This window comes from Ambystoma mexicanum, chromosome 1q (assembly GCF_040938575.1).
Source record: "Ambystoma mexicanum isolate Mex_15411 chromosome 1q, UKY_AmexF1_1, whole genome shotgun sequence".
NCBI lineage: Eukaryota > Metazoa > Chordata > Amphibia > Caudata > Ambystomatidae > Ambystoma > Ambystoma mexicanum.
Genome location: NC_090922.1, coordinates 11,151,932 through 11,176,420, shown reverse-complemented (window position 1 = coordinate 11,176,420; position 24,489 = coordinate 11,151,932). Strand labels below are relative to the sequence as shown.

At 47.9% G+C, this 24,489-nt stretch overlaps 1 protein-coding gene across 3 annotated transcripts in view; it reads left to right on the top strand.

Annotated features, from left to right (window-relative positions):
* Positions 1-6,392: 6,392 nt before the first annotated feature.
* CADM3 (cell adhesion molecule 3) overlaps positions 6,393-24,489 on the top strand; it is a 1,437,124-nt gene continuing 1,419,027 nt past the window's right edge. For 2 of the 3 annotated variants that reach the window (XM_069635418.1, XM_069635416.1), the window contains exon 1: positions 6,422-6,845. In XM_069635418.1, the coding sequence (XP_069491519.1) occupies positions 6,761-6,845 (85 nt within the window). In that variant the 5' untranslated portion in view covers positions 6,422-6,760. Of the gene's footprint in view, positions 6,846-24,489 lie in introns of all 3 variants that reach the window. The other variant, XM_069635417.1, reaches the window with a different exon arrangement.

The following is a 24,489-nucleotide window of genomic DNA, read 5'->3' as shown; positions in this document are numbered from 1 at the left end:
GGCTCACTGTCGCATCATCGACTCAATGACCGACGTGCAACGAAAATCCTGCAAAAATACAGTTTTATGGCACAAAATGACCCATTTCATGCTGCATCTCCCATAAGTCATGAGAAAGTCACTTAAGCAAACAGAATTGAACACCCACTGAAAGTATGCAGACCAACACAAGTGCTAAAGCAATAATAGTTTAGAAGATAGAAATGCCAGATTGAGGAGCACGTTCAATTCCTCCTGCCCCTGCATGCAACGCGCCCTGCTGCATGTGGTACTTGCGGTGGTGGCTCCCACTTTGTACAAGTAATTTTGAAAAGGTGGTGGAACCGGACAGCACGCAGTGTCACAACCACTGTGATCTATTTCAGGCCAACATGTGTTTTGCACCGTTTGACACTTACCCCTAGTCTGGCACAAAGCTAAACGTTCTTTACATGGCTGAGCAACATAAATAGGGCCCTACTTGCGCAAGCGAGGCCCAAGTGCTACAATTTCGGTGTTAACGACTTCTGCAAAGATTGGATAGTAATGTGCGTGAGTTCAAGTGATCTACCGTTCTAAAGATTAGCCCAAAATAAAAGAAAAATTCCATTTTGTAATTGTAATCAGACCTGAAATGGCAGTGCCTATGCTGCAGGCTGCTCCCCTCCCTCGTGGTCTGATGGTCTGAGCACGCTGCACTTAGCAGCAGAAGAGTCACTGAGTCAGGACTGAGGTCAGGTCGGCCTGGGCAGACCTGCACCTACTCAAGTGATACGAGCACAGCAGATGGCGCGTGCAGTTTATTCCCCTCACGAATGCGCAGGGCGTGTCGGCCCGAGGCAGAAAAGAAATGCAGTGGCCAGTGGATAGCGAACTACCCAGACTGGTCTGGATGTTCGTTCTCAATCATTTATTTATGTATCCTTCCACCAAAAGAGGCCCTATGATCCCCAAGGCCCTCCAGGGAAAGTCCCGGTGTCCCGGTAGGCCAGTCCAGGAATGCTAATAACGCAGAAAAAAGTGATAACTGCGATGTTGATGTTGAAAATGATTCCTCAGAAGGATAATATGGCATCCATGTATTCTAATTTTTCAGAAATATGGGACAATACATTCTCACAAATGATCTTGGATCCATGGATGAGAGAGATTTATGATTTTTTTAATAAGATCGATTTTGAGATCATTTACCCTTTTCACATTGGTATTGCAGAAAAAGAGACTAAACAGAAGACTGCTGTATGGGAGAGATATAGGAATATGCATGCAATAAAGTAAAAAGTCCTCTTTCCTGAACTACACCATGCAGAGTTTCTCAGTCAATGCTCCAGTCCCCTGTTTGACTAAGATTAGTAACTCTAAAGTCTGGAGATTTATGCTGCAGTTAGAACAACGTCCAATGTATGCTTGTATAGGCACCTGGAAACAAGTCCCATGATCAGAACATCGATGGAGAATGTGTAACCTTGAAATAGAAATGTCTAGATACTTATTAACTAGCTGTCAAAAACTAAAGAACCTCTATAATCGTGGCTACAAAGGTTATGCAGGCACTGAAAACCTAATGGAAGACGAGGCATGGTCGTATATTTATTCAGTAAGTAACCTGGTTTTAAAAGTTAGTGTATTTTATATCTGGCAAATTATATTAAGGATTATTAAGGCATTTTCAAGTGTTATGATAATTTGCATGGAAGAAGAATTTTTTGTTTTTGTATGATAATTTTAGACAAAACTATTTTGATTGTTTTAGGATTGCTTATTCAACATATTGTATGAAATGTGTATTGTAATTTTCTCTCATGTTCTAAGGTTTCATTTTAACTATGAACACGTTAAATACATTTTTTTTAATTATTTTTAAAGACCTATTTTTTTCCTGTAAATGTGAATGATCACTTGCACTGGTAATTGGTATGAATATGTATCCTGGGATTTGTTTGGAGGCATTGTGCACGGAGTTTAAATCGTGTTTCACCCTCTAGCCTGATCTGAATGATCATGTGCACGCACATACGCAGTGTGTTGTTACTATGCACTGGTGGCCTGAATGAATGGGATCCATTAGTGTTGGCCTGAGGGCCCTTTAGGACTATTTTACTGTTCGGTTAAAATACCTGCTTCCCTTTTCTGCCTACCCCTTGCCTACATGGGTTAGTTCCTACCATACATAACAGGAGTGGGTTTTGTTTAAAAAAAACACTGTTTTATGTTTATGTTTATATGCTTCTATAGCGCCGTAAACCCGCAGGCATCAGGGCGCTGTGACGCATAATAGGTACAGGCTAAATTGGACATCCAGATCTCTGGCTTTGGTGGGTATCAAGAGGACTATTTAAATAGGTGGGTTTTCAGGAGTTTTCGAAATTGGAGGTGATTTTCTTGGCTTCTGAGGGTTATCGGAAGGGCATTCCATATCTGAACCGCCTTTACTATGAAAGATCTGCCCATACCGGATTTGAGCCTGTGTTTATGTTCGACTAGTAGGTTCTTACCAGCTGAGCGAAGATGTCTCTTGGGTGTATAAAATTCAATATTTTTCTTTAGATAGTGGGGCGCTTTGCCAAAAGGGCATTTATGTACCAAAGTGTGAGGGCTTTAAATTCAATCCTGTCTTTGACTCTAAGCCAGTGGAGAGATTCTCTCGATGTGTTAACATGGTCTCTTCTAGCCAGTTGTTTTACAATCCTGACCGCGTCATTTTGTATGACTTGGCAGGTATGTATGTCTTTAGCGCAGCCCCCTATCAAAAGGGCATTGCCATAGTCCAGCCTTGATAACACTACTGCCCTGGCAATGGTAGCCATGTTATTGTCATTCAAGAACAGTCTGATGGCCCTCATTAATCGCAGATAATAGGCAGTGTTCTTATGTAAGAGATTCGCCTGAGCCTCTGAATTAACTGAGGAATTCATCATCATACCCAGTGTCTTTACTTGACTGGAGACTGTAATGATGGCTTTTTTAATCTGGAATGTTTTATATTCCCCACCCAATTTTTCCAATTGACGGCTGGAGCCAAAAAGCATCAGCTCCGTTTTTGAGTCATTTAAGCACATCCAATTGGATTGCATCCATTCATCAATTTTGCTATATATTTCACCTAATTTCTCGCTGTCTTTCTGATGTGATCCCACTATCTCTAATATAAATTGCGTATCATCTGCATAATTGCAGAAAAACACTTCCAATTCTGTCAGTAGGTCAAACAGTGCTCGCATGTATAAGTTAAAAAGCATGGGTGAGAGGCTCGTGCCCTGTGGCACCCCAAACAGAATTTGGGTGGGGTCTGAGAAGTTATCGCCCCAGTGGACTCTTGCTTGACGGTTGGTAAGAAAGGAAACCAGCCACTTCAAGGCCAGGTCCGAACAGCCTACGTTGTCTCTGAGTGCTTTGACCAGCAGGTTGTGGTCCACCAGGTCGAAAGCCGCACTTAAGTCTAATAACATCAAAATCCCCATTTTCCCTTTGTCCATAAGGCCCAGCATATGATTTTGAAGGTCCAACATGGCTGATTCCGTGCTATGAGCAGCTCTGAAACCAGATTGCCGATGATGTAGGGATTCTTGTGTTTCCACGTGAGCCTGTAATTGCTGGGTAGCCAATTTGTCCAGTATTTTCAGGATGAAATTAGTGTTAGTTATGGGTCGTAGATTCGCTGGGTCCTTTGGATCTAGCCCTACCTTCTTTACTATGGGTGTGATTGTCACCTTTTTAATTTCTTCCGGAACGTTGCCTTCTCTGAATGATGCATTAATGATCTTGAGTAGTATAGGGGCAAAATCTCCATGTGTTGCAGAATAATGTCAGGGGATAGGACATTTTCCGCGCACGATGTAGGTTTCATAAGATCAAGCAATTTTAGTAATTCTGGTTCCGTTATTGGTGTAAACATGAACGTTTCTTGACTCTGTTTCTTTTTACACTCATAGGTGCTGTCATCCTTTTCTTGTCTGGATGAAATGATGTTTTGCCTGGCTTTGTCTATTTTTGCTATAAATGCATTTTGAACAGTGTTAGTCTTCTTTGGATGGAACTAATGATGGTGTGAGAGTTGTCGGTTTTTCCACACTCTTTAAAATTTTAAAAAGTTTACTTGTTTTGTTGTCTGCTGACTTAATTTCCTTATTAAAGTGGTCGGCTTGAGCTAGTTTAATTTTTTCTTTGTATTTCTTATTCGCTACTTTCCACCGTTCTTTATTTTCAGTGGTTTTGTCTGCGAGCCATTTCCTCTCAAGGGCTCGCTTCTCTATTTTAATTGCCTCTATGTCTGAGTTGAACCATTTCTTATGGTTACTGTTTTTTCTAATAAGCTTCGTTTTGAGGGGTGCGATCTCATCTACTAGTAGTTGTATTTGAGCATTGTATACCTTGAGCATTTCCTCACAGCTGTCTTGCTCCTGAAAGGAGGTAAGTATTTTATCTATGCATGGCCGGATGTGGTCTATGGTGATTTTTTAAAAATTTCTACTGGTGACCTTCGAGTGGGGATTGTCATTGGTGCATGATGCCTGTAGTTCAATATTTAGGGTGACCAAGTAATGATCACTCCATATGCATGGCTCTGTCATGCAACTGGAGAGTTTAAGGTTGTTATCTATGATCCAATCCAACTGATTACCTTGTGGAGTTGTTGGGACCCCATTTATAATGCTAAAATCCATATTGGTTAATTGTTTCACTAAAAAGATGGCTTCCTCATCCTTTTTGTTTCCACACCAAAGATTAATGTCCCCCACCACCAAGTTGGATACATTGGTAGATTTAAGCATGGCTAATTGGGAACATAGTTCATTGGCGAAGCCTGAACTCAGTGAGGGGGGGTTTATATATGACTATTATATTGAGGCAGTTATGAGGGGTGAAAGTAAGTTTCATGTGGATTGTTTCACATCCTTCACAGCTAGAGGAGGCCTTAAACAATTTAAACGTCTCTTTTGCTATGATAGCAACTCCACCACCTACTGCTCCTTCTCTGTTGGCATTATATATGTTGCATCCGGGTGGGACCGCTACTTCACATATGGGGCCAATGGGGTCTTTTAACCAGGTTTCAGTCACGTAACATATGTCCAGATTTTGATCCAGAATTAAATCATTTATGTTGTGCGCATGTGTTACCAACGATCGAGTGTTAAGCAAGCCTATCTTTAATTTGGAATGTGCTTTGGTGGGTGTTTGGATGCTCTGATGTATCTCGTGTGTCTCAAGTGTATACTGACTTTATCCTGCGTGTGCAATATGCTTGTAACTTGGTCAGTCATGATGAAGTGTGAACACAAGAGAATCCAGTAACAAGAAAATATTACCTTTAAGGTGAGTTGAAAAGGGAATAGCGGAGCGGAGCTCTCCCAGAGCTAAACCAGAGTAAGCCGGCGCTGGACATCGTATGAAATAGCAGAAAAAACTACAAGAGTCTGGGAGTTGTAGTTTTTAAACAACTGACACTCCTACAGCAAGCGAGGCACACGAAACGGCTCACTAGCACTACAGATTTGCATTTAACTTTCCTGATCTGGTCAACAATGGAATCTAGCAGGGATTCTGTATTTAAAACAAATTAAACAGTTCTGCAATAAAATCTATAAAACTTCGTATATGAGCCTAATAAAGCAGTAAACGTGGAGGGCCATAGGGGATTGTAGCTACTCTGTTAGGTTGTGTTTTTCCCTTGTTCTTCCCCCCTCCTGTCCATTTATGTTGGATGCCTATCTGAGAAAGTGGACCCACATAAAGGCAATGTGGGGAGAGGACAGTGCGTTTAGGCATTTACTGTTTTTATAGTAAACGATGTATTTTTAATACTGATAGACATCGATGGGTGAAACATAATGTATGTACTTTTCAGTATATCAGTGGGGTGCATGTTCTGGAGATAAGTGTGTGGACTTCAGTCTGCTACCTCTACAGCAATGTAACAGTTGTCACTCTCCATATTACCTACCACATTAAGGGAGGGGCGGCTTCCCTTTCTTTTCAGGCGTATTAGCATCAAAGCCAATATTTGGAGATCCCTGACTGGAGTGTTGTACACAAACTGTCTTACCAATCATGAATGTCAACCCCTGATGTTTTTAAGGAGAGTCCTGGTTTTTGCACATTTGACAATAAACACTGCTCAGAAGGATTACGTGCTCGGTGCAGTGCCTGGTGTGATGGTCCGGCAGTGGGTGCAATTGTCCTATCCTCGCAAAGGGTTGGTCACCAAGCGATCTCCCTGCATCAGTCCCTACGGTATTGCTGTCTGCAGAATGCACCACTAGCGGGCAGACGCGAAGGGGTCGAGTGTGTGCTTAGTGCTGGCATTCTGTAGCCTTCGCAGCCCCTCCATAACCAGGCACGTATCTTCCACGCCCCCGGCTCCTCCCTCTTCCCCTGTGCTTCGCGATCTAATGGTCTATTCCTTGCGCGTTATTTAGTCCAGCCTGCCGCATCTTTCAGTACAGTAAAGAGATCGCCCTCCCCCCCCAAAGCTGGATGTATGCATAGTGCTCTCTTTTGTGTTCGGAATGTGATTTCTTTTCCTCAGCTTATTTTCTTTCTTGCGCAGGTGTGCGTATCATTGTAGGTTTCAGTAAATGGTCTTGGTTAAGAGACGTGTTGTCTACTGAAGCGCATTCGTGCTGTCGGGTGGGGTGGGCTGGGGAGCGGATTCCAGGCCTGAGACATTGGATTAGAGGCGTGGCGCAGAAGCCGGATCCATCGCAGTACAATTGCTGAACGAACCCCAGGTTCTGACCTGTCGCAGTGCAGAGCTGAGTGGACCCGCTTGAAATCAACGATGACGAACCACCCTATTCTGTTCCTGCTTTGGGCCGTAGCGTGTATGGTGACCGTCAGCGCAAACCCCTCTTACGATGGGGATGGTGAGTGCCCTACACATGCTAATTAATCGTCTTTATGTCAGTGGTACCAGTCTCGGCACACACGAGCAACTAGATGATTCTGTGCTGTCCGTTTCCTACAGCCTACGGTTTAGCCCATAGTAAACGCCCTTGTGTGCTCTTTCACGATGTTTCTCAGGTCCCACCCTATAGGCTCCCGGGCAAAGAGCATCCTCTCGGTCCATGCAAACGCTTCTCTGCCCTGTCGCCGAAGCTCCATCATCCACCTGCGCTCAGACTCGGGGGCCTTTGGGAAATCCTCCCCATGCCCTAGAAACGGCGTGCACACGGTCTCAATGCTGCCAATGATTTTAAAGCATGATTTTGTGGTTTTCTTGGTCGAAGAATGCATGCTGCATCCGCGGGTGACGGGCACCGAGGTTCTGGACCCGGCTATAGGTCTGTATTTGCAGGGCTTTTTTGTTTGTGCCCTCCATGACCAAGAGACTCCATTATGCCTGTGTTTACGGATTGCTATTTTGAAAAACTTGTCCTAGGTCAGGGCGCTTTAGTTGTAAGTGTAGAATACGCGTTTTCTTATTCCCCTTTCTTGGGCCCCTCTTTCGTGTTCAAGAGTCTCGGGTGTATATTCATTAAGACATTTTTTTGCCATTTTGTAAAATGTGAAAACGTGAATGGCGTTTTTGAAAACCACATTTTGTAAATGTAAAGTGGTCTCGTATAGCGATTTGTGTGTCTGTTTCTGGCAGGGACAGGGCTTTGTGTAGTGTAAATGCCCTCCCGAGTTTCTGTGAGTGCACACTGTCCTCTTTACTCCCATACCCTTTGCTATGTTTTAAATGTCATTCCTAATTGCCATAGGTCTTCCATGAGCTAGGCCACCAGCCAGCTTCCGGAACTCTAATGTCTGCACTACCATCTCAATTTCCTTTCAGAAGGGTCCACCCCATTCAGACAATTGCCAGGGGGATGATGTCATCAACCCCATTCAGGGCAGTTGGACATCTAAACACATATGTCTGCATGCAGCCCACACCCTCCTTTTTGAGCCACATACCAATGCAGGGAGACTACATGCTTTCAAAGATACAGATCTTAATGACCTCCCAAATGCAGGTGACATCCCCTTCCCTCTTTTACGGATTCTTCTATGCTTGGCTGATGGTGGTTTGCCATCACTAGGCAACCACATACGTTTCCTATTCAATAGTGCGGGATTCCACCCTCGGATGGCCTGATGTACCAGACAAGAGCATCTCCTGTGTCCTGGAATTATGCTCGTAATATTAACAGTTCCCTTTTTATAAATCTTTCTTTGTGCTCATGAGTGCTCTTTCAAAATTATAAACAAATCTACTCCTCTTGGGTACCTTTTTAAAGCATTTTTTAAATGTATTTAGTGTCAATTGCTTCGCACAGGAGCCTTTAACACTATACAAACATAAAAACAACCACTATTACAACTTTAAAATATATTCATTAAACAAATCACATGGCATTTCAATACTGTCTGGTCTCTAAAACCATTACACAATTTAACATATTACATTCATGAAAATGTAATGACTATTTGTTTCCATAGGTTAAACACCATGTTCGAAAAAGACAATGGATCTTGCCGAAACCACATAAGACCAAAAATCATCTGTATAAATGAATCTAATATCATGCGCCCTGTTCCAATAGTATATTTCATATAACGGTCAGATGGAATGGCAGTGCGTTAGTAGATGCCTGGTGATTTCAAATCCCTTTTCACAAAACCTACACTTCCTCCCATCTACTTTTGCCCATCCAGGCACCTGTTATGACTAGTGATGGTAGGCAGTTCAGTCTAAGCTGCATGATGAGACGCTGCAGGTTTTTATATGGTGTAACAATGACATGTGCTGGTGTTTAAACGACGATCTTGCATATGCCTCATTTATTTCTGTAGCTAGATAACTCACATTTGATGCCCAATCTCATTCTTCTGCCTTCTTGTTCAATCTAGAACTAATATATACAGAAAAAACCAGCCCTTGATGCCAGTGTACCCACGAACTACCGACCAATAACAACGGTACCGCTCTTGCTCAAAATTGTTGACAGAATATCCTACAACCAAATCCAAGCACACCTTGAACTAAATCACCTCCTTGGAGCTAGACAATCAGGTTTCAGGCCCAACCCTAGGACAGAAACGGCTCTCCTGGACCTGAAAATCTAAATAGATGCCATCAGGGACTCGGGCAAACTGCATACTATTGCTGTTAGATCTATCTGCAGCATTCAACCTAGCAGACCATGTTATATTATGCAACACTCTAGCGAATGACTTATTCTGGAAGATGCCACCCTCTGTGTGAAATCCTTTCTAGCTGAACGTACATCCAGAGTAAGCATCGGTTAAGAGGCTGCTGATCCCGTACCAGTCCCTATTGGGTACGCCAAGGGTCCTGTCTCTCGCAACCTTATATAACACCTACGCCAAGCTCCTCTTCTCGGCTTTGGATGACATGGGTGTCATTTACACCAATTTTGCAGATGACACTCAGATCCTCATACCAATCTCAGGGGATTGCTCAAGACACAATGATCATTATCAATGATCTATGCAATAATCCAAAACTGGATGGCGCTTAATAGTCTCTGCCTCAACTATGAGAAAACAGAGATTGTCATTGTGGGCTCCCAAACTAAAATCAGTGCACTCTACTCAGACTATGCAACTATCAACATTGATTGTTCCATGATCCCAGTATCCAAACAGGTGAAAACCCTAGGAGATTATCTAGACACTAACCTTACAATGACCAGACCTCTAAGCGCCCTTTCGTCATCCACATTTTATACGTCCAAATTGATCGCCCTGAGTCGCCAGTACCTGACACCTACAAACTGTGTCACCCTAGCCAGAGCATTAATACTATCTAAGTTGGACTACTGTAATGTACTCCTATTAGGGACTTCCAAGTCCAACCTAGGTAAACTGCAGTTAATGAAAAATAAAGCACTACGAGCTGCACTAGGAATCAAGAAGTCCGACCATATCTCTAATATAAGGAGGGAGAATCACTGCCTACCCATTATGGACAGAATCATCTTTAAATCATTGTGTGTGACCCACAAATGCCTCTCAAACAAAGCTTACCTAAATAACTCAATTAGCAAAAAACACACTAAGAGATTGCTTAGATCTAACAATAAGGCGCTCCTCACTGTCCCCCGCTTCAAAAGTTCCAGAGCGTGAGGCAGCAGTTTCCTAGTAATGGCCCCAAAGCTCTGGAACAAGCTCCCAATCAACATTAAAAATGAACACTTCTTAATCTGTTTTAAAAAAAATCATTAAAAACTTGGCTTTTCAACCAATACTAACTTAATCACATAGTATCCAAAACTCCTACCCGGAGTTATATTTTACATGCGTCCCCTGGATTGACTGCCTCAGAAACTGTAAATAATGTAAGAGACTTTGAAATGTATTAACCTTTGTAATTTCTTGTAATTAATGATTTAACTGGAATACTGCAAATTTATCACAAGATGTCTGTAACAACGCCGTGATACCCGAGGGTTGGGGCGTTTAACAAATGAAATAAATTAAATAAATAATACATATCTGTAATCATCCTCAAGGGACCAATTCCAATCGATCTCTGTGTGGAATGTGTTACATGCATTCACATAACCCTACAATATCTTAGGTAGGTTATTTAGGTCATTCCTGATTTGAGAGCCTATGTTGCAGAGAGTGTTTTTCTTGTTACTTGTATACCCATAAACTCTGCTTAATTCGATAACTAGTAATCTTGGCAGTTAGGCCAAGCACCAACCAAATAGCTGGAATTGGGACTGATCTATTTAGCCCGAATACCCTTCCCCATATATTTCCATCCAAGGTGTTCAATTAACACAATTCCTTTTCGTTATATATTTTCAGACGATAAGTAATGCAAGGAACTAAACTATCAGGGTAATTCATAGAAATTTGCACAAATAAGGGGGCGCACGCGGCTGGCGCACAGTGTCCCTGTGCGATACACTGCGCCAGCCGCGTGCGAAAAAATCCTTTTCATCGCACAGCGTATTCATGGATTTTAGCCTCCGAAACCAGCCGTGGCGCAGAGTGGCGCAGCGACCCTGCAGCAGCGCCAGTTACGCCCCCAAGAACGCCCTTGCGCAAGGAAAAGCCTTCAAAATCCCCAAATCATCGCAAAGGGCTGCGCTAACCCTGGACCCATTCACAGGGCTGCCAAACAGCAAACGCCAAGCGGGGAACGTGTATTTCAGTGGTTCGCGGGAAGTTTCACACGTGATTGTCCTGGGTACGTGTACATCAGGGGTGCCTGGGAAGTAACACACGCGATTCCATCAGGGCACGTGTATTCCAGGGGTGCGCGGGAAGTATCACACACAAAAACAGCAGGGTACGTGTATTCCAGGGGTGCACGGGAAGTATCACACGCAAAAGCAGCAGGGTACGTGTATTTCAGGGGTGCGCGGGAAGTTTCACACGCGATTGTCCTGGGTACGTGTACATCAGGGGTGCGTGGGAAGTAACACACGCGATTCCATCAGGGCATGTGTATTCCAGGGGTGCGCGGGAAGTATCACACGCAAAAACAGCAGGGTACGTGTATTCCAGGGGTGCACGCAAAAGCAGCAGGGTACGTGTATTTCAGGGGTGCGCGGGAAGTATCACGCGCGATTCCATCAGGGTACGTGTATTCCAGGGGTGCGCGGGAAGTATCACACGCAAAAGCAGCAGGGTACGTGTATTCCAGGGGTGCGCGGGAAGTATCACACGCAAAAGCAGCAGGGTACGTGTATTTCAGGGGTGCGCAGGAAGTATCACACGCGATTCCAACAGGGTACGTGTATACCAGGGGTGCGCGGGGAGCACCACACGTGAATTGCACGTGTGGGTCCTCCCAGGTGTTCCCTCTACACCCTCCACAGCCCCTGCAGGTGGCCCACACCACAGGGGCCTACCCTGCACATGTCCCGCAGGCACCCCATCCACCATGGCCATGGCCCCCAGCCAACCCACATGTCACCTTGCACTACTGCCCACCAACGCATGTCCCCCTGCACCCCCAGCCACCAGGGGCACCCTCCACCAGGCCCCCACTCATGTCTACCACCACCCCCACCCCCCAGCATCCAGGGGCACCCTCCACCAGGCCCCCACTCATGTCTCCCATCACCACCACCCCCCAGCAGTGCAGGGGCAGCCTCCACCAGGCCCCCACTCATGTCTCCCACCGCCCCCACCCCCCAGCATCCAGGGGCAGCCTCCACCAGGCCCCCACTCATGTCTCCCACCGCCCCCACCCCCCAGAAGTGCAGGGGCAGCCTCCACCAGCCACCCACTCATGTCCCCCTGCACCCCCACCCCCCAGCATCCAGGGGCACCCTCCACCAGGCCCCCACACATGTCTCCCACCACCCCACCCCCCAGCATCCAGGGGCACCCTCCACCAGGCCCCCACTCATGTCTCCCATCACCCCCACCCCCAGCAGTGCAGGGGCAGCCTCCACCAGGCCCCCACTCATGTCTCCCATCACCCCCACCCCCAGCAGTGCAGGGGCAGCCTCCACCAGGCCCCCACTCATGTCTCCCACCACCCCCACCCCCCAGCATCCAGGGGCACCCTCCACCAGGCCCCCACTCATGTCCAATTCATGTCTCCCTGCACCCCCACCCCCCAGCAGTGCAGGGGCAGCCTCCACCAGGCCCCCACTCATGTGTACCACCACCCCCAGCATCCAGGGGCACCCTCCACCAGGCCCCCACTCATGTCTCCCATCACCCCCACTCCCCAGCAGTGCAGGGGCACCCTCCACCAGGCCCCCACTCATGTCTACCATCACCCCCACCACCCAGCATCCAGGGGCACCCTCCACCAGGCCCCCACTCATGTCTCCCATCACCCCCACCCCCAGCAGTGCAGGGGCAGCCTCCACCAGGCCCCCACCCATGTCTCCCACCACCCCCACCCCCCAGCAGTGCAGGGCACCCTCCACCAGGCCCCCACTCATGTCTCCCACCACCCCCACCCCCCAGCAGTGCAGGGGCAGCCTCCACCAGGCCCCCACTCATGTCTACCACCACCCCCACCCCCCAGCAGTGCAGGGGCAGCCTCCACCAGGCCCCCACTCATGTGTACCACCACCCCCACCCCCCAGCATCCAGGGGCAGCCTCCACCAGGCCCCCACTCATGTCTCCCATCACCCCCACCCCCCGGCAGTGCAGGGGCAGCCTCCACCAGGCCCCCACTCATGTCCCCCTGCATCCCCACCCCCCAGCATCCAGGAGCACCCTCCACCAGGCCCCCACACATGTCCCCCTGCACCCCCACCCCACAGCATCCAGGGGCAGCCTCCACCAGGCCCCCACTCATGTCTCCCATTACCCCCACCCCCCAGCAGTGCAGGGGCAGCCTCCACCAGGCCCCCACTCATGTGTACCACCACCCCCACCCCCCAGCATCCAGGGGCACCCTCCACCAGGCCCCCACACATGTCTCCCACCACCCCCACCCCCCAGCATCCATGGGCACCCTCCACCAGGCTCCCACTCATGTCCAAGTCGTGTCTCCCTGCACCCCCTCCCCCCAGCAGTGCAGGGGCAGCCTCCACCAGGCCCCCACTCATGTGTACCACCACCCCCACCCCCCAGCATCCAGGGGCAGCCTCCACCAGGCCCCCACTCATGTCCCCCAGCCAACATGTCACCACAATGTAGATCCCTGGTCCTTATGGTCATGCTCCAAATGCCAAACACCCACCTGAGTATTGCATCCACCCAATTACAAATGGCAAAAACATGATAGAACCCCAATTGCAAGTTTGGAAATGAACACATGTCCCTCACATACACCCAATGGGTGTCAGTGAATGTCAAAACCCATATCATGATATGCATGAAACCAATGAGATGATACTACACATTTAACTTTGAAGAAAAAATATGTATTAAAAGCAACATAAATTGAATAAAAAATAAACAAACAATAATCTAAATTAAAAAAAAAAACAGCAGGTCCGTGAAATAATGCAAAACCACAAATCATAATGCAAAGGAAAGGTGTCCAAAGTCACAGTCCACAAAAGTAAATCCTATGGAAAATTAAAATCGAAAACCATTGCTCCATGGGGAAATCATAAAAAAAATCGAAAATCCAAAAGTCAACTATACACAGATAAACAATCCAGGGTCCATGATCCCAACCGGAAAAATGAAACCTATCTAATAACACTACCTAAAAAAAAACTATAAACAAAAATGTGGCCCATTGTCCAAAAGGTAAAAAAAAAATGCAAAACCAAAGGAAACCTAACACTAACTACAGAACTATTTAGAAAGGGCAGCGGGCTAGTCCGACGGCTCACTTCGGGATGTTCCGGGCCAGGGCATCATCGAACTCCTGCTCAATGTCCCGGAGGCGGTCCTCCTCCATGGCCCCGAGTGTCAGCAGGGCCGTCCACATGTTCACCCCCAAATTCCCTGCGGATTGCCTCGAGGCACTCGGCCCGCCCTGACCATCGTGAGCCGTGCCTCTTCCTCCCGCTGCCTCTCCGCATCTATGGCGTGGCCCAACCGCTGCCACACGGAAGACACTTCCCATCCTGGGTCCTCCTGCCCTCCGGCTGATGCCTGCCCCTCCGATGTCGAAGGCCCCGAGCCATCATGGCTCCCATCACGTTGCTGCTGCGCCTCTTCCCGTGCACTGCCTCCTGCTGCCTGCACATCCTCCGCTGGCTGGGGTGCAGTTGTTGATGTGGCCATCCCTGCTGGACGTCCGACTCACAACTGTGGCAGAGATGCCTCCTCCACCAGCCTGGCCGCACCGTCAGAGGCAGCTCCACAGGGCACCCACGTGACTGATGGGTGGGAAGATGGCACGGAGGACGACTGGCGCATAGGGGGTTCAGTTGAGGAGGGGGTCTGAGCAAGCCCCATCAAACGGAGGAATCCAGCCTGGGTGACCTGTCCCAGTAGGCCGACGCGGTCAATGAGCCATTCGAGATGACATGCAGTCTCCTCATGAAAAGAATGCAGGTCACCTCGCATGGGCCGTTGACGCAACGCCACACCAGTCAGGACAGGCTCAACTGGGACCCGGATAGCCACGTCCGCAGGCAGAGGAAGGCCAGTTGTCGTGAGCTCATCCCCTGCCTGAAAACGGGTCTGGACGTAGGCATCCCTGCTGGTGCAAGATGATGCATTGATGGGATCAGGGACAGGATTGCACACAGGCATCTCCGCGGCGACCTGTGCTGCCTCCTGTCCCTGGTCCTGCACTGCACCACTAGCACCAGTGGAATCCCCACCTCCAGACCCCGTCTCTGTTGCTTGCACGGCCTCCTGCTCCACCAAACCACCCATCAACCTGGATGACTCCGTGCCATCTTCCCCCGTTGGGCCCTGTGGGGTCCCAGCTGCCCCTTCTGCTGCCGAGGAGTCCAACTCCGACCTCCGCCTCTTGGACCTCCCCCCGGCAGCTGCGGCCTCGGACGCGGCACCGGACTCCTCACTCCCCGACGAGATCACAACCTGGGAGGGGTGCCGGGCCTTGCGTCTCCGGATGGCGGTGCGATCCCCGCCGCTGTGCTCCACAGCACCTTCTCCGCCCTCTTCATCAGTTGACGCTGCAGACAGGGAGAAATAAAACACAGGCATCAGGGCACTGTACAATGGACACATACACACATGACAGTTGCACATGAGTGGCATTGGCAAACCTCAGACATGGCATCACAATCGGCAACACCTATGTCATTTCAACTTGCACACATGAGCCATACCACAGCCACATCGCAACTGCCAGCACCATCCATACATATACTACAGCATGAACAGGCAAAGGTGAGCCAGACATCACATGCAACACAGGGAGTGCACTACACATGCACGCACACCACCACACTTGCATGCATGTGTACACCTCAGCCAACTGTCGCAGTGTTCAGATGGACATCCATGTCACATCTGCCATTCAGTCTTCCACATCCCGCTGTCACATGCATCCACGTTGCATCACTGTTGCACCCTTGTCAAATACATACACATGTACACAGTGCTGATACATGCAGCTGAAAACAACATACATGCGTTACATCACGAACATGCCTACTTACATACACATTCATCCAAACATGTGTGCCCACACAACTGCATTTGGCATGCAAGCCTACACACACAAGCACCATCCATGTCTCACACATGACAGCCCTTGCATGTGTTAGCCTCATGGCCCTGTACACCCCCACCCATACTCGGCCCCATACAAACAGATGTGCAACCGGCACACTACTGGCACATCACCACACGCACAGCTTACAATCATGATGCATGTACACTTACCGCTCGACTCCAGACGGGTCTGCCTCTCAAGGACCTGGACGTGGAGCGCTGGGGATATGCGTTCCAGGACCCTCATCTGATCTTCCGACAAATGGCCCCGGCGCCCCTTAGCATCCGCTGCCTCCAAGAGGCGCCGGGCCTTGTTCAGGGTCCTGGACCTGAAGTCCTCCCAGCGCTTCTTGACATGTTGGAAGTCGCGGACTGCCACCCCCTCCGCGTTGATGGCAGTCACGATGTCCGTCCAGATCCGAGTCCGTCCTTCCTTGTCGGCGCGCACACTTTGGTAGAGGGCATCATACTGCCCCAGGACTTGCGCCACCAGGACACCAAATTCCCTGTCACTGAAGCTGGTGCTCCTCTGCCTCTCTGGCCGGGGGTTGTCAGTGGTGCCAGATGTTGCAGTGCCCGACATGACAACCCCAGAGGCAGGAGTGGGTGGGCAACTGGGTCCTGGGGCTGGGCTGTGGAGCGATGGAATCCCAGTCGGGAGTCTTTGGTTCCAGCAGGGGTGGTCACAGCAACAGCACCCCTGGCTGATGTGCAGGCAGCAAATGGCAGGGCACGTGGGCAGCAGGCAGTCAGGCAGCAGCAGATGGCAGGTGGGAGCGTGCTCGGGGCTCTGGGGGGCAGTAATTCGGTCTTCTGGGCAGGAGTGTGGTCTTCCGTGTGCTTACGCGTGGCCAGCTTGATACGGAGTGATTTTGCATGTGAAAATCCTGCACGTCTGCGTGTAAATCGAGGAAAGGCCCTTAGCGCGCATGCACGTCAGCACGCATATGCGATTTCTTTGGACCAAAGGCCCTTAGCGCGTAAGCGCGTCTGAGACGTGACGCGCGCGGGTGTTTCCCTCATAACACGTGATGACAGAGCACGGTCTGCATCAGGTAAATTCACACCAAGCACTTCTTAACACAAAGTCATCCTTTATGAGCCTGGCGCCTATGGCGCCTGGACTGTTGTCCAACATGAGCCTGGTGCCAAAGGCGCCAGGACTGAGTCCAAAGGGCCCCTACCTGGGGCCGCTGGGACTTCTCTCGGGAACATGATGTCTGCCTCTGGGGTTGCTGGGCCCGGTCTGGCTCCTTGGGGGTAGGCATCATGACACCTGCCCTCTCCCTTTTCCAAAAGAGGAATAGAAGCGAAACGGGAGACTCTTCCAGGAAGATGAGCCTGCGTAAGAATGTTGCTGAGGTTGCCTTATGGTGGTGCTGAGTGATTTTGCTGCCACTTTCGAGGTCTGCAGCTTCTCCAAGCTCTCGTCCGCCTTGCTGCCAAACAACCTCAAGCCAACAAAGGGCATATAAAGTAATCTGGACTGTACATCAGATGCAAAGCCAGATTTCCTTAGCCATGTGAATCTACGCAAGACTGCGCTAGATGCCATGGATCTGCTTATACTCTCTGCAGTATCCAGTCCTGACTTGAGGCATTCCTCCCTAGCCTCCTTTCCATCCTTTACTATCGCCAGGAAACCATCCCACTCCTCACCCTCTGGAATAGGATCAGCCACTGTATCTAAACAGCTTCACAGGGTTTAAGTAAACCTAGCTAATGTACAAGTCACATTAGTAGATTTAAGGGCCATACTACCGGAAGTAAAAGCTTTCCTCGCCCAGGCGTCACTCTTTTTGTCGTCCCTGTCAGGGGGCACGGAGGGATAAGCTGATTGTCTATTTGCAATCGCAGCTTGAATCACCAAACTTTCAGGTGAAGGGTGTTTTGACAAATACTCTGGATCCGAGGGACTTTACTTTACTATACTTTCCTACAAATTTCTTGGCTGATTGTAGGCAGTCATAAAGGTCTGTCATTTTTTAATTAGGATCTACTAGTTCCTCAGGGACCTCTCTTGTGTCAAATCGAACACCAGCTGATGTAATCTCCTCATCAGAGGTTTGTTCCTCAAAAATAGCAGACATAGATTTTAAAAAGTCCTGCCTGGGCTGAGGGTGGAAACAAATTTCTGGTAAATATGGAAAAGACCTAGTATTAGCCATAGTTGTAGTCTTGGGAACCCAGTATAAAAGATTTCCCCGACAAAGGCGTCGACGGAATCGACAATGGCTTCGATATGCTCGAAGGAATCCCCGAGGTCATCGAGGAGGACTTCGATGTCGAGTAAGGCTTTGGCGCCGAGGCTGAAGGCATCGACGACATTTTTGGCTCTGACAAAGTCGTCGAAGGACGCGTTGAGTTGATAGCTGACTTTGACAAAGAGGACGCCATTTTGTCCTTTGGCAACCTCGATTTATGTACTGAAGGTTTTTGTATAGTCTCATGAGGAGCTGGAGAATCATTGTCCAAGGAGGCCCTCAACTTTTTGTCAGATTTAGTGTGAGACGTTTTAGATTTCCCTCTGTCACTTTTAGAGTGGACAGGGGCATTCTCTTCACATAACTTTTTTGAGGGGGTCAGGGCGCCTTCTCAGACAATTTTTAACATTGAAGCCCTAAAGGCCTCCAATTTTTTGGGGGAATCATGTTTGGAAGGACAAGAAATTAACCTTCTGTTGGGCGAGGGAGAAGAAGAGGACGAAGATCTACGACATCGCTTTTTTGATGAAGAAGGGGACTTCCTCGAGCGACTTTTCGACCTCGATCACCTCGACTCATGACGAGATTTTTTTCTCGATTCTCCCGAGTCTTTTAGTCTTTTTGCAGACTTGAAAGACTCTTCCCCCACCGCTGGCTTACCTTGCCGTTCCTTAAGAGCCTTGTTCGACATTGCCTGACACGACCCGCACTCATCGACTCAGTGATCAGGTCTAATGCACCAATGACAGTTGCAGTGAGGATCCGTAATGGACATCTTTCTTGCGCATTTCAGACACTTTTTAAAACCTGTCTTGGGTGTTGTCGGAGTTGAGGAAGAAGACATTTCTCGATGAGAAAACTGACGCGCCGTTTCGATACACGAAGCAGATGCTCGCAAAATAGGAACTGAACCAACGGGCATGGCTCGAGCCCTTTATACGACAGATGACGTCAGTGCTCGACGGCAGCCTTCGAGGGACCAAGCTACGCGGCCTCGAGCACAGTTCCCTCTGGTGAATTTTTTTTTCCGAAAGAAGCAGCAAGCTGCCGAATATATCTAAAATGAGAATACATGGGAGGACACAATCCATTCGACATACGAGTCATGTAGACCTTTGCAGATGGTCAATCAGGACTGCAAAATCCTCACGGCCCTCCTCGCAGAGCGGCTGAGGACAGTCATTGGACTGCTAATACACCCAGACTAGACAGGATTTGTCCCCGAGAGGACCATATCTGAAATCTTGAGGAGATTGCATATGGTTATTGATAGGATGAGAATGAGGGATGACAGATACTTTGTCATTTCTGTAGACGCCTTTAAGGCATTTGACTCTGAGATGGAGCTGGTTCTCAGTTGCCCTGAGACATTTCGGGGCGGGCAAAGAGTTTCTTAGGTGGATCGAATTAATGTATGCAGATCCATCAGCTAGGGTGCAGACAGGCAGGCATGTATCAGAACGATGGGACTTGCAAAGGGGCACCCAGCAGAGTTGCCTGCTCTATGTTAAATATATTGGCGCTCGAGCCCCTCGCTGGGTTCCTAAGGTCGGAATTTAGGGAAGCAAGGTTAAAGGTGGATGAGGTGGATCATGTTGTCTCATTATATGCTGATGATATGCTACTGTATGTCCAAAACTCAGAACACAGCTTACTGTACATCTTTGAGGATGCTGGACAACTTTTTGGCGCTTACAGGGATTACAGTTAGCAGGGATAAATCCTGCCTATTCCAACTGGCAGGTTGGGCAGTTATGGAGGAGACACACTTACTGAAATTGGGGCTGCAATGTGCGACTGAATCGTTTCAATACCTGGGGATAACTAGATGTCACAAGGTGGGACTGTCGCATGAGCAAAACACGGCCAAGGCGTGCAAGGGAGTGCTGCGATCCTTTGCCTTCTGGGAGAACTCCTGCTGTCGGTAATGGGGAGGATAGCACTCATGGTGGTCCTTCCAGGGCTGCTGTACTCTTTTATCAATGCCCCATACTATAAACTGAGGTCTTTCTTTACAGAACTGAGTGCTATTTTGGGGCAATTCATTTGGGGGTCGGGAAGGCGCAGGATTGCTCTTGGGGCGCTGTATAGGGATTACACAGAGGGAGGCATCCAGCTCCCACATCTAGAGTTATATTACTTGGTGGGGCAACTACAGAGCATCGGACTGTGGCTCTCAGATGAGGAGACGCAGGAAACCATGCTCCTGGAAGCAACTGAAGAACAATACCTGCTGAAGAAGTGCTATGGCTAAGCGACAGGAGAGTTCTGCATGCCCAGTACATGCTGATGCTTGACAGGAAGATTTTGCGGCGTACTCTTAGGATGCTTAATTTGAGATATCCTTAATCGCCATACATAACTTTAGCAGCTATTTACAGGCAGGATAAAGTGGACCATGCACTTTTTCCAACTCAATGGGAAGATAAAGGGGTAGTGGTGTTGGGAGATCTATTTCAAGACAGGCAACTACTAGCGGTTGAGCATATCGTGAACAGGACGGGGGTGAATACTGGGCGGTTCTTGGCATACAACAGGCTACTCCACAAGGCCAGGCTTTGGTGGAAAGGATCCTCGATGGGTCTGCAAGAGGATGCCACATTAGGGTTGTAATATTATAGGGTTTCCTGACTATACCAAGAATTATTAACACGGCTGCACCAAGATTCGCTGGGGGTGAAATCTAAATGAGAAACAGACCTGGGCAGCGAATTTACTGAGAAGGAGTGGCCAACACGTTACTTTACACGACAAAGTTCTCGAGAAATGCACAGTTTAAGCCCACCCAGTTATATATACTGCATAGAGACTACCTGACCACCCATAGGATATCGAAGTTTCCCACAGCCACGGATACAGGGCGTCTCTGATGTGCACAGGAAGGTGCAGATAAGATTCATATGTTTTGCGAGTGTGCATTAATTAAGACGTTTTGGGGGGAAGTGAATGTTAGGATGCGGAGGATCGGGATCACAAGCCTCAGGTGGATCCCAGGAGCATGCCTACTGGGAATCTTTCCCAGGCCAAAGGGTTCTAGACCAGTAACTAGGATGATGGACCTGCCATGTGTATTGGCAAAAATACGGATTGCCATGACTTGGAAGTCTAGACAGGGCCCGCAGGTGGATTGTTGGTGGAGTTGACTTGAAGCGCTGGTCGAGGGTGGCGTCAGGAGTGTGGTATAGAGCACTGCAAAGAGGAATGAAGGAGAGGAGCGATGATGTGGCAGCATGGAATGCCTTGGTTCAGCAGATGTTTCTCTCACTGCCCCCCTCAAACTCCCTTTAAGGCCTCAGGTTACTCAACAGATGAAGAAGGCAGGTAAGATAGGCGGGGATGGGAGGGGAAAGGTGGCCGGTACTCACCAGAAGAACTATGATGGGATGCGGGAGGGGGGATGAAGTTATTACCTAGTTCGGCTGTGCAAATTATGCAAGCTGCAGGTACTGGGATGGGTTGAGTTGTGGGGTATGTTAATGTTGTTACGGGTGCACAACAGCAGTGAGTGGCATTGAGGATATAGAAGCTTGTAACAATTGGTGTATGCTGATTAGTTGTTTGTTGTATTGGTTTAAACTTTAAAATGAAAATAAAACAGATTTAACAATAAAAACAAAATCAATAATGCTGAATATAACAAACGTGATCAATGATTGGCAATAGAACAAACCTAATGGGGAATAAATTATTTATTCTATGTGGAAACCTAAATGCCTACTGTGATGTAGCCAAGGCGGCCAAATCCACCATTACTTGGAATATGCCGTTATCCCACTACGTAAACAAGTTGGCAGAAAAGGGCAAGTAGTTGATCGATTTTTGTAACATATTTTGGCCTAAACATGTTCGATAGCATATATGTGGAAGAGCTCAACACGGACATTGACATGGCGCAGAGCAGCAATATTGACTATGTATTTATTACTATAAACGCTGTTAATGCTATTACAAACCAAAGGCTTTCATTACATTCTAGAAGTGATCATGCAACCATCACGTTTAATTTAAACACATCTATATTTCAATTATCATAGCACAATATCAGGGGATTTTTTGTTCAACCTCCAAAGCGATTGAATAAGGTAGCGTCGGAAAATATGAAGAAGCTAAATGGCCTGGCCATTTCAGATCCCCTGCTTAACAGTTACTATGAGGAGTTAGACAAGAATATGTTAACTGAGAGAGGATCACAAATCGTGCTTTTGTTGGGCAAAAACAGGTGCAAAGCCAGGGATCAAAGTAATGCCCGAAGATATAGCATATTTGACCATCATATTGCCTGTAAAAAAGAGGGATATAAAAAACAACATGCATGTTTCTAGTTTTTCTAATATGGCTAGACGAAGTAAAAGGTAGCCTTAACACACAATGTTATAATTGCCATTGCAGCCGCAAAAATTAATTATAGATGGTCCAATGGCAGCTTAGGTACAGAACGTTCAGAAGTAACAATTGTAATAAATGTTGGAGGTTAACAAACAATAGGACCCATTGCAGTACGATAAATCAATCAAGTTTCAGATTCACAGAGGAAGCAGAACATCTGGTTAACTTATAGTAAGCAATGTAGAGACAAGTATTACGCCAAACAATTGTAGCTACCCCTTAGAAGAGGCTGATATGTGGTGTATTGTTTTTTATGCACCACCGGTGTGCTCGGGCCGGATGGGTCAACCAACCAAATAATCAAAAGCAACGTACTATTGTACGCACAGGTTTTGGATCGATTATTTGAAACTATATAAAAACTACCCGATTCATGGAAGCTGTCCAACATAATTCTGATATTTAAAAAAGGTACAAGAACTGATCCAGCTAACGACAGATTAATAGCTATGCAAGATGTTACTAGTGAAATCTTTAGCAAGCTTGTGCTGAGAGAAACTAATAAATGGATGGAAGAATGTAATATTCTACCTCCCCATCAAACCGGATTTAGAGCATGGGGCCATCCATAACATTTGGATAATAAAATATCCGATTAAAAAAACAAATAATAGCAAAGGAGATGAAGGATTATTCTTGGCTTCTGTGGACTGCGTAGCCGAGTATTCTAGGAGGAACTATTTGCCAATAAATGTGGAAAAAACCAAGCATAATGTACATTGAAAATTCACCCTTTAAAAAAATGTATTTGGCTGGAAGCTTGACGGGAGAAAACTGGAAGTGTTTACCATTTCCTTTTTCTGGGGGTGATGCTTCATTCAAAGAAGTGTGCATGCCTAGTAACAGCATTTATTAAAAAAAGGTTATGAATAAATTGATGTTTATAAAGAAATTCGAACAAAATGCATCTGAAACATCTATTGAAGGCCTGATAAAGCTTTATCGAACATGCTTGGGGGGTCGATTCATGGAATTAATGTGTGCCGAAAATTCCCGCGCAGAGGTGCCAAAACGTGCGATTCGCAGTAAAAGTGCGAAAATCGCAGTGCAAGTGCGAAAATCGCAGGGAAACCAGCGCACATCGATTCATGGAAGTCCGTGCGCGAGAAAAACATTGGATGTGCACTGAAAAAGTGTGCCGTGCACGCCGGCGCGCAGGTCATCCAACAGCGTGCGCCACGGCCACTGCGAAATCACACATAGCGCGGCGCACATCACAAAAGTAGGCGGAACACGGGGCGTAACACTCGGAATGGGGAACAACGCGTGAAAATATGGGCGTCACGGGGGAAGCACAGGAGGCTAGTGCGCGGAACGCCCACACGCTCGCCTACAACCCGTATTCATGGAATCGAATAGGGCAAACCAGCGCACGGTCAAAGACGCGCACAGGGCCAAACAAGTACGCCACAAGAAAGCAGGCAGTAGCGTCCCTGCGCCTGAAATAAATGTGCGCCAAAATGTGCGCCAACAAAAAGCACCCATATACAGCCATGATGAATGGTCCATACAGTGGCCCTCTCGACAAATGAGGTGCAAAGGGGTACCGACAAACACAGACACCCGCTGTGTGAAAAATAGCGTGTGTTTCGGGATGCGCAGGAAGTTCCACACGCGATTGGCCTGGGTACGTGTACTTCGGGGTGCGCGGGAAGTTCCACATGCGATTGGCCTGGGTACGCATGTTTCGGGATGCGCGGGAAGTTCCACACGCGATTGGCCTGGGTACGTGTACTTCGGGGTGCACAGGAAGTTCCACACGCGATTGGCCTGGGTACGTGTGTTTCGGGATGCGCGGGAAGTTCCACACGCGATTGGCCTGGGTACGTGTACTTCGGGATGCACGGGAAGTTCGACATGCGATTGGCCTGGGTACGTGTACTTCGATTGGCC